The sequence below is a fragment of the Carcharodon carcharias genome (genome assembly GCF_017639515.1).
Source record: "Carcharodon carcharias isolate sCarCar2 chromosome 19 unlocalized genomic scaffold, sCarCar2.pri SUPER_19_unloc_8, whole genome shotgun sequence".
In the NCBI taxonomy this organism is placed as follows: Eukaryota; Metazoa; Chordata; class Chondrichthyes; order Lamniformes; family Lamnidae; genus Carcharodon; species Carcharodon carcharias.
In genome coordinates, this window is record NW_024470572.1 from 22,368 (window position 1) to 34,483 (window position 12,116).

At 38.4% G+C, this 12,116-nt stretch overlaps 1 protein-coding gene across 1 annotated transcript in view; it reads left to right on the forward strand.

Moving 5' to 3' along the window:
* Positions 1 to 948: 948 nt before the first annotated feature.
* LOC121273432 (protein PF14_0175-like) overlaps positions 949 to 12,116 on the forward strand; it is a gene marked incomplete at both ends in the record, with an annotated part of 118,560 nt that continues 107,392 nt past the window's right edge. Inside the window, one exon of the mRNA XM_041180615.1 lies at positions 949 to 1,060. Within this exon, the coding sequence (XP_041036549.1) occupies positions 949 to 1,060 (112 nt within the window). The remainder of the gene's footprint in view (positions 1,061 to 12,116) is intronic.

Below are 12,116 nucleotides of genomic sequence, written 5' to 3' on the forward strand. Positions count from 1 at the left end.
TCAGCATTATCACTCTCAGGAATATCAATCTCAGTAATGTCACTCTCAGTAATGTCACTCTCAGCAATATCACTCTCAGCAATATCATTCTCAGCAATATCACTCTCAGTAATATCACTCTCAGCAATATCACTCTCAGCATATCACTCTCCGTAATGTCATTTTCAGCAATATCACTCTCAGCAATATCACTCGCAGTAATATCACTCTCAGCAATATCACTCTCAGCAATATCACTCTCCGTAATGTCACTCTCAGCAATATCACTCTCAGCAACATCACTCTCAGTAATATTTCTCTCAGTAATGTCACTCTCAGTAATGTCACTCTCAGTAATAACACTCTCAGTAATATCACTTTGAGCAACATCACTCTCAGCAATATCACTCTCTGTATTATCACTCTCAGTAATATCACTCTCAGTATTATCACTCTCAGTAATGTTACTGTCAGCAATGCCACTCTCAGTAATATCACTCTCAGTAATATCACTCTCAGCAATTTCACTTTCAGCAATATCACTCTCAGTAATATCGCTCTCAGCAATGTCACTCTCTGCAATATCACTCTCAGTAATGTCACTCTCACTAATGTCACTCTCAGCAATATGAATGTCAGCAATAACGCTCTCAGTATTATCACTCTCAGTAATGTCACTCTCAGCAATACCACTCTCAGTAAAGTCACTCTCAGCAATATCAATCTCTGCAATATCACTCTCAGCAATATCACACTCAGTAATATCACTCTCAGCAATATCACTCTCTGTAATATCACTCTCCGTAATGTCACTCTCAGCAATATCACTCTCAGCAATGTCACTCTCAGTATTATCACTCTCAGTAATGTCACTCTCCGCAATATCACTCTCAGTAATATATCTCTCAGCAATGTCACTCTCAGCAATATCACTCTCAGTAATGTCACTCTAAGCAATATCACTCTCAGTAATGTCACACTCAGTAATGTGAATCTCAATAATGTCACTCTCAGCAATATCACTCGCAGCAATATCACTCTCTTTAATATCACTCTCAGTAGTATAACTCTCAGCAATGTCACTCACAGAAACGTCACTCTCAGTAATATCACTCTCAGTACTGTCAGTCTCAGCAACATCACTCTCAGTAATGTCACTCTCAGCAATATCACTCTCAGCCATTTCACTCTCAGTAATATCACTCTCAGCAATATCACTTTCAGCAATATCACTCTCAGTAATGTCACTCTCAGTAATGTCACTCTCAGTAATGTCACTCTCAGTAATGTCACTCTCAGTAATATCACTCTCAGTAATATCACTCTCAGTAATATCACTCTCAGTAATATCACTCTCAGTAATGTCACTCTCAGTATAACACTCTCAGTAATATCACTCTCAGCAATATTACTCTCAGCCATATCACTCTCAGTAATATCACTCTCAGTAATATCACTCTCAGTAATGTCACTCTTAGTAATGTCACTCTCATTAATATCACTCTCAGCAATATCACTCTCAGCAATATCACTCTCAGTAATGTCACTCTCAGAAATATCACTCTCAGCAATGCCACTCTCAGTAATATCACTCTCAGTAATATCACTCTCAGCAGTATAACTCTCAGCAATATCACTCTCAGCATTATCACTCTCAGTAATATCACTCTCAGCAATATCACTCTCAGCAATATCACTCTCAGAATATCACTCTCAGTAATGTCACTCACAGTAATATCACTCTCAGTAATTTCACTCTCAATAATGTCACTCTCAGCAATATCACTCTCAGCAATATCATTCTCAGCAATATCACTCTCAGTAATATCACTCTCAGCAATATCACTCTCAGCATATCACTCTCCGTAATGTCATTTTCAGCAATATCACTCTCAGCAATATCACTCGCAGTAATATCACTCTCAGCAATATCACTCTCAGCAATATCACTCTCCGTAATGTCACTCTCAGCAATATCACTCTCAGCAACATCACTCTCAGTAATGTTTCTCTCAGTAATGTCACTCTCAGTAATGTCAGTCTCAGTAATAACACTCACAGTAATATCACTTTGAGCAACATCACTCTCAGCAATATCACTCTCTGTATTATCACTCTCAGTAATATCACTCTCAGTATTATCACTCTCAGTAATGTTACTCTCAGCAATGCCACTCTCAGTAATATCACTCTCAGTAATATCACTCTCAGCAATATAACTCTCAGCACTATCACTCTCAGCAATATCACTCTCAGTAAAATCACTTTCAGCAATATCACTCTCAGCAATATTACTCTCTGTAAAATCCCTCTCAGTAATGTCACTCTCAGTAATATCACTCTCAGTAATGTCACTCTCAGTAATGTCACTCTCAGCAATATCACTCTCAGCAGTATCACTCTCAGTTATATCACTCTCAGCAATGTCACTCTCTGCAATATCACTCTCAGTAATATCACTCTCATTAATATCACTCTCAGTAATGTCACTCTCACTAATGTCACTCTCAGCAATATGAATGTCAGCAATAACGCTCTCAGTATTATCACTCTCAGTAATGTCACTCTCAGCAATACCACTCTCAGTAAAGTCACTCTCAGCAATATCAATCTCTGCAATATCACTCTCAGCAATATCACACTCAGTAATATCACTCTCAGCAATATCACTCTCTGTAATATCACTCTCCGTAATGTCACTCTCAGCAATATCACTCTCAGTAATATATCTCTCAGCAATGTCACTCTCAGCAATATCACTCTCAGTAATGTCACTCTCATTAATATCACTCTCAGTAATATCACTCTCAGCAATATCACTCTCAGCAATATCACTCTCAGTAATGTCACTCTCAGTAATGTCACTCTCAGTAGTGTCACTCTCAATAATTTCACTCTCAGTATTATCACTCTCAGTAATGTCACTCTCAGCAATGCCACTCTCAGTAATATCACTCTCAGTAATATCACTCTCAGCAATATAACTCTCAGCAGTATCACTCTCAGCAATATCACTCTCAGTAAAATCACTCTCAGCAATATCACTCTCAGCAATATTACTCTCAGTAATTTCACTCTCAGTAATGTCACTCTCAGTAATATCACTCTCAGTAATGTCACTCTCAGTAATGTCACTCTCAGCAATATCACTCTCAGCAGTATCACTCTCAGTAATATCACTCTCAGCAATGTCACTCTCTGCAATATCACTCTCAGTAATGTCACTCTCAGTAATATCACTCTCAGTAATGTCACTCTCACTAATGTCACTCTCAGCAATATGAATGTCAGCAATAACGCTCTCAGTATTATCACTCTCAGTAATGTCACTCTCAGCAATACCACTCTCAGTAAAGTCACTCTCAGCAATATCAATCTCTGCAATATCACTCTCAGCAATATCACTCTCTGTAATATCACTCTCCGTAATGTCACTCTCAGCAATATCACTCTCAGTAATATCACTCTCAGTAATGTCACTCTCAGTAATGTCACTCTCAGCAATATCACTCTCAGCAGTATCACTCTCAGTAATATCACTCTCAGCAATGTCACTCTCTGCAATATCACTCTCAGTAATATCACTCTCATTAATATCACTCTCAGTAATGTCACTCTCACTAATGTCACTCTCAGCAATATGAATGTCAGCAATAACGCTCTCAGTATTATCACTCTCAGTAATGTCACTCTCAGCAATACCACTCTCAGTAAAGTCACTCTCAGCAATATCAATCTCTGCAATATCACTCTCAGCAATATCACACTCAGTAATATCACTCTCAGCAATATCACTCTCTGTAATATCACTCTCCGTAATGTCACTCTCAGCAATATCACTCTCAGTAATATATCTCTCAGCAATGTCACTCTCAGCAATATCACTCTCAGTAATGTCACTCGCAGCAATATCACTCTCTTTAATATCACTCTCAGTAGTATAACTCTCAGCAATGTCACTCACAGAAACGTCACTCTCAGTAATATCACTCTCAGTACTGTCATTCTCAGCAATATCACTCTCAGTAATGTCACTGTCAGCAATATCACTCTCAGCCATTTCACTCTCATTAATATCACTCTCAGTAATATCACTCTCAGCAATATCACTTTCAGCAATATCACTCTCAGTAATGTCACTCTCAGTAATGTCACTCTCAGTAATATCACACTCAGTAATATCACTCTCAGCAATGTCACTCACAGAAATGTCACTCTCAGTAACATCACTCTTAGTAATGTCAGTCTCAGCAATATCACTCTCAGTAATGTCACTCTCAGCAATATCACTCTCAGCAATTTCACTCTCAGTAATATCATTCTCAGTAATATCACTCTCAGCAATATCACTCTCAGCAATATCACTCTCAGTAATGTCACTCTCAGTAATGTCACTCTCAGTAATGTCACTCTCAGCAATATCACTCTCAGCAATTTCACTCTCAGTAATATCATTCTCAGTAATATCACTCTCATTAATCTCACTCTCAGCAATATCACACTCAATAATGTCACTCTCAGTAATGTCAGTTTCAGTAATATCACTCGCAGGAATATCACTCTCAGCAATATCTCTCTCCGCAATATCACTCTCAGCAATATCACTCTCAGTTATATCGCTCTCAGTAATATCACTCTCAGCAATATCACTCTCATTAATGTCACAATCAGCAATGTCACGCTCAGTAATGTCACTCTCAGCAATATCACTCTCAGTAATGTCACTCTCAGTAATGTCACGCTCAGTGATGTCACTCTCAGTAATGTCACTCTCAGCAATATCACTCTCAGTAATGTCACTCTCAGTAATGTCACTCTCAGCAATATCACTCTTAGCAATATCACTCTCAGCAATATCACTGTCAGTAATGTCACTATCAGTAATATCATTCTCAGTAAAATCACTCTCAGTAATGTCACTCTCAGTAATATCACTCTCAGTAATGTCACTCTCAGTAATGTCACCTTCAGCAATATTACTCTCAGCAATGTCACTCTCAGCAATATCACTCTTTGTAATGTCACTCTCAGTAATGTCTCTCTCAGCAATATCACTCTCAGTAATGTCACTCTCTGTAATGTCAATCTCAGTTATGTCACTCTCAGTAATATCAATCTCACTAATGTCAATCTCAGTAATATCACTCTCAGTTATATCACTCTCAGTAATGTCACTCTTGGTAATGTCACTCTGGGCAATATCACTCTCAGTAATGTCACTCTCAGTAATGTCACTCTCAGTAATGTCAATCTCAGTAATATCACTCTCATTAATATCACTCTCAGTAATGTCACTCTCAGTAATATTACTCTCAGTAATGTCAATCTCAGTAATATCACTCTCAGTAATATCACTCTCAGCAATGTCACTCTCAGTATTATCACTCTCAGTAATATCACTCTCAGTAATATCATTCTCAGTAATGTCACTCAGCAATATCACTGTCAGCAATATCACTGTCAGCAACATCACTCTCAGTAATATCTCTCTCAGCAATATCTCTCGCAGCAATATCACTCTCAGTAATGTCACTCTCATTAATATCACTCTCAGTAATATCACTCTCAGCAATATCACTCTCAGCAATATCACTCTCAGTAATGTCACTCTCAGTAGTGTCACTCTCAGTAATAGCACTCTCAGTAATGTCACTCTCAATAATTTCACTCTCAGTATTATCACTCTCAGTAATGTCACTCTCAGCAATGCCACTCTCAGTAATATCACTCTCAGTAATATCACTCTCAGCAATATAACTCTCAGCAGTATCACTCTCAGCAATATCACTCTCAGTAAAATCACTCTCAGCAATATCACTCTCAGCAGTATCACTCTCAGTAATATCACTCTCAGCAATGTCACTCTCTGCAATATCACTCTCAGTAATGTCACTCTCAGTAATATCACTCTCAGTAATGTCACTCTCACTAATGTCACTCTCAGCAATATGAATGTCAGCAATAACGCTCTCAGTATTATCACTCTCAGTAATGTCACTCTCAGCAATACCACTCTCAGTAAAGTCACTCTCAGCAATATCAATCTCTGCAATATCACTCTCAGCAATATCACACTCAGTAATATCACTCTCAGCAATATCACTCTCTGTAATATCACTCTCCGTAATGTCACTCTCAGCAATATCACTGTCGGCAATGTCACTCTCAGTATTATCACTCTCAGTAATGTCACTCTCACTAATGTCACTCTCAGCAATATGAATGTCAGCAATAACGCTCTCAGTATTATCACTCTCAGTAATGTCACTCTCAGCAATACCACTCTCAGTAAAGTCACTCTCAGCAATATCAATCTCTGCAATATCACTCTCAGCAATATCACACTCAGTAATATCACTCTCAGCAATATCACTCTCTGTAATATCACTCTCCGTAATGTCACTCTCAGCAATATCACTCTCGGCAATGTCACTCTCAGTATTATCACTCTCAGTAATGTCACTCTCCGCAATATCACTCTCAGTAATATATCTCTCAGCAATGTCACTCTCAGCAATATCACTCTCAGTAATGTCACTCTCAGCAATATCACTCTCAAAATGTCTCTCTCAGCAATATCACTCGCAGCAATATCACTCTCTTTAATATCACTCTCAGTAGTATAACTCTCAGCAATGTCACTCACAGAAACGTCACTCTCAGTAATATCACTCTCAGTACTGTCAGTCTCAGCAATATCACTCTCAGTAATGTCACTCTCAGCAATATCACTCTCAGCCATTTCACTCTCATTAATATCACTCTCAGTAATATCACTCTCAGCAATATCACTTTCAGCTGTATCAATCTCAGTAATGTCACTCTCAGTAATGTCACTCTCAGTAATATCACACTCAGTAATATCACTCTCAGCAATGTCACTCACAGAAATGTCACTCTCAGTAACATCACTCTCAGTAATGTCACTCTCAGCAATATCACTCTCAGCAATTTCACTCTCATTAATATCACTCTCAGTAATATCACTCTCAGCAATATCACTTTCAGCAATATCACTCTCAGTAATGTCACTCTCAGTAATGTCACTCTCAGTAATATCACACTCAGTAATATCACTCTCAGCAATGTCACTCAGAAATGTCACTCTCAGTAACATCACTCTCAGTAATGTCAGTGTCAGCAATATCACTCTCAGTAATGTCACTCACAGCAATATCACTCTCAGCAATTTCACTCTCAGTAATATCATTCTCAGTAATATCACTCTCAGCAATATCACTCTCAGCAATATCACTCTCAGTAATGTCACTCTCAGTAATGTCACTCTCAGCAATATCACTCTCAGTAATGTCACTCTCAGTAATATCACTCTCATTAACCTCACTCTCAGCAATATCACACTCAGTAATGTCACTCTCAGTAATGTCAGTCTCAGCAATATCACTCGCAGGAATATCACTCTCAGCAATATCTCTCTCCGCAATATCACTCTCAGCAATATCACTCTCAGTTATATCACTCTCAGTAATATCGTTCTCAGCAATATCACTCTCATTAATGTCACTCTCAGCAATGTCACGCTCAGTAATGTCACTCTTAGCAATATCACTCTCAGCAATATCACTCTCAGTAATGTCACTATCAGTAATATCACTCTCAGTAATATCACTCTCAGTAATGTCACTCTCTGTAATATCACTCTCAGTAATGTCACTCTCAGTAATGTCACCTTCAGCAATATTACTCTCAGCAATGTCACTCTCAGCAATATCACTCTTTGTAATGTCACTCTCAGTAATGTCTCTCTCAGCAATATCACTCTCAGTAATGTCACTCTCTGTAATGTCACTCTCAGTTATGTCACTCTCTGTAATATCACTCTCAGTAATGTCAATCTCAGTAATATCACTCTCAGTTATATCACTCTCAGTAATGTCACTCTTAGTAATGTCACTCTGAGCAATATCACTCTCAGTAATGTCACTCTTAGTAATGTCCCTCTCTGTAACGTCACTCTCAGTAATATCATTCTCAGTAATATCACTCTCAGCAATATCACTCTCAGCAATGTCACTCTCAGTATTATCACTCTCAGTAATGTCACTCTCCGCAATATCACTCTCAGTAATATATCTCTCAGCAATGTCACTCTCAGCAATATCACTCTCAGCAATATCACTCGCAGCAATATCAGTCTCTTTAATATCACTCTCAGTAGTATAACTCTCAGCAATGTCACTCACAGAAACGTCACTCTCAGTAATATCACTCTCAGTACTGTCAGTCTCAGCAATATCAATCTCAGTAATGTCACTCTCAGCACATCACTCTCAGCCATTTCACTCTCATTAATATCACTCTCAGTAATATCACTCTCAGCAATACCACTTTCAGCAATATCACTCTCAGTAATGTCACTCTCAGTAATGTCACTCTCAGTAATATCACACTCAGTAATATCACTCTCAGCAATGTCACTCACAGAAATGTCACTCTCAGTAACATCACTCTCAGTAATGTCACTCTCAGCAATATCACTCTCAGTAATGTCACTCTCAGCAATATCACTGTCAGCAATATCACTCTCAGTAATGTCACTCTCAGTAATATCACTCTCATTAATCTCACTCTCAGCAATATCACACTCAGTAATGTCACTCTCAGTAATGTCAGTCTGAGTAATATCACTCGCAGGAATATCACTGTCAGCAATATCTCTCTCCGCAATATCACTGTCAGCAATATCACTCTCAGTTATATCACTCTCAGTAATATCACTCTCAGCAATATCACTCTCATTAATGTCACACTCAGCAATGTCACGCTCAGTATTGTCACTCTCAGCATTATCACTCTCAGTAATGTCACTCTCAGCAATATCACTCTTAGCAATATCACTCTCAGCAATATCACTGTCAGTAATGTCACTATCAGTAATATCATTCTCAGTAAAATCACTCTCAGTAATGTCACTCTCAGTAATATCACTCTCAGTAATGTCACTCTCGGTAATGTCACCTTCAGCAATATTACTCTCAGCAATGTCACTCTCAGCAATATCACTCTTTGTAATGTCACTCTCAGTAATGTCTCTCTCAGCAATATCACTCTCAGTAATGTCACTCTCTGTAATGTCACTCTCAGTTATGTCACTCTCAGTAATATCAATCTCACTAATGTCAATCTCAGTAATATCACTCTCAGTTATATCACTCTCAGTAATGTCACTCTTGGTAATGTCACTCTGAGCAATATCACTCTCAGTAATGTCACTCTCAGTAATGTCACTCTCAGTAATGTCAATCTCAGTAATATCACTCTCATTAATATCACTCTCAGTAATGTCACTCTCAGTAATATTACTCTCAGTAATGTCAATCTCAGTAATATCACTCTCAGTAATATCACTCTCAGCAATGTCACTCTCAGTATTATCACTCTCAGTAATATCACTCTCAGTAATATCATTCTCAGTAATGTCACTCAGCAATATCACTGTCAGCAATATCACTGTCAGCAACATCACTCTCAGTAATATCTCTCTCAGCAATATCTCTCGCAGCAATATCACTCTCAGTAATGTCACTCTCATTAATATCACTCTCAGTAATATCACTCTCAGCAATATCACTCTCAGCAATATCACTCTCAGTAATGTCACTCTCAGTAGTGTCACTCTCAGTAATAGCACTCTCAGTAATGTCACTCTCAATAATTTCACTCTCAGTATTATCACTCTCAGTAATGTCACTCTCAGCAATGCCACTCTCAGTAATATCACTCTCAGTAATATCACTCTCAGCAATATAACTCTCAGCAGTATCACTCTCAGCAATATCACTCTCAGTAAAATCACTCTCAGCAATATCACTCTCAGCAATATTACTCTCAGTAATTTCACTCTCAGTAATGTCACTCTCAGTAATATCACTCTCAGTAATGTCACTCTCAGTAATGTCACTCTCAGCAATATCACTCTCAGCAGTATCACTCTCAGTAATATCACTCTCAGCAATGTCACTCTCTGCAATATCACTCTCAGTAATGTCACTCTCAGTAATATCACTCTCAGTAATGTCACTCTCACTAATGTCACTCTCAGCAATATGAATGTCAGCAATAACGCTCTCAGTATTATCACTCTCAGTAATGTCACTCTCAGCAATACCACTCTCAGTAAAGTCACTCTCAGCAATATCAATCTCTGCAATATCACTCTCAGCAATATCACACTCAGTAATATCACTCTCAGCAATATCACTCTCTGTAATATCACTCTCCGTAATGTCACTCTCAGCAATATCACTGTCGGCAATGTCACTCTCAGTATTATCACTCTCAGTAATGTCACTCTCACTAATGTCACTCTCAGCAATATGAATGTCAGCAATAACGCTCTCAGTATTATCACTCTCAGTAATGTCACTCTCAGCAATATCACTCTCAGCAATATCACTCTCCGTAATGTCACTCTCAGCAATATCACTCTCAGCAACATCACTCTCAGTAATGTTTCTCTCAGTAATGTCACTCTCAGTAATGTCAGTCTCAGTAATAACACTCACAGTAATATCACTTTGAGCAACATCACTCTCAGCAATATCACTCTCTGTATTATCACTCTCAGTAATATCACTCTCAGTATTATCACTCTCAGTAATGTTACTCTCAGCAATGCCACTCTCAGTAATATCACTCTCAGTAATATCACTCTCAGCAATATAACTCTCAGCACTATCACTCTCAGCAATATCACTCTCAGTAAAATCACTTTCAGCAATATCACTCTCAGCAATATTACTCTCTGTAAAATCCCTCTCAGTAATGTCACTCTCAGTAATATCACTCTCAGTAATGTCACTCTCAGTAATGTCACTCTCAGCAATATCACTCTCAGCAGTATCACTCTCAGTTATATCACTCTCAGCAATGTCACTCTCTGCAATATCACTCTCAGTAATATCACTCTCATTAATATCACTCTCAGTAATGTCACTCTCACTAATGTCACTCTCAGCAATATGAATGTCAGCAATAACGCTCTCAGTATTATCACTCTCAGTAATGTCACTCTCAGCAATACCACTCTCAGTAAAGTCACTCTCAGCAATATCAATCTCTGCAATATCACTCTCAGCAATATCACACTCAGTAATATCACTCTCAGCAATATCACTCTCTGTAATATCACTCTCCGTAATGTCACTCTCAGCAATATCACTCTCAGTAATATATCTCTCAGCAATGTCACTCTCAGCAATATCACTCTCAGTAATGTCACTCTCATTAATATCACTCTCAGTAATATCACTCTCAGCAATATCACTCTCAGCAATATCACTCTCAGTAATGTCACTCTCAGTAGTGTCACTCTCAGTAATAGCACTCTCAGTAATGTCACTCTCAATAATTTCACTCTCAGTATTATCACTCTCAGTAATGTCACTCTCAGCAATGCCACTCTCAGTAATATCACTCTCAGTAATATCACTCTCAGCAATATAACTCTCAGCAGTATCACTCTCAGCAATATCACTCTCAGTAAAATCACTCTCAGCAATATCACTCTCAGCAATATTACTCTCAGTAATTTCACTCTCAGTAATGTCACTCTCAGTAATATCACTCTCAGTAATGTCACTCTCAGTAATGTCACTCTCAGCAATATCACTCTCAGCAGTATCACTCTCAGTAATATCACTCTCAGCAATGTCACTCTCTGCAATATCACTCTCAGTAATGTCACTCTCAGTAATATCACTCTCAGTAATGTCACTCTCACTAATGTCACTGTCAGCAATATGAATGTCAGCAATAACGCTCTCAGTATTATCACTCTCAGTAATGTCACTCTCAGCAATACCACTCTCAGTAAAGTCACTCTCAGCAATATCAATCTCTGCAATATCACTCTCAGCAATATCACTCTCTGTAATATCACTCTCCGTAATGTCACTCTCAGCAATATCACTCTCAGTAATATCACTCTCAGTAATGTCACTCTCAGTAATGTCACTCTCAGCAATATCACTCTCAGCAGTATCACTCTCAGTAATATCACTCTCAGCAATGTCACTCTCTGCAATATCACTCTCAGTAATATCACTCTCATTAATATCACTCTCAGTAATGTCACTCTCACTAATGTCACTCTCAGCAATATGAATGTCAGCAAT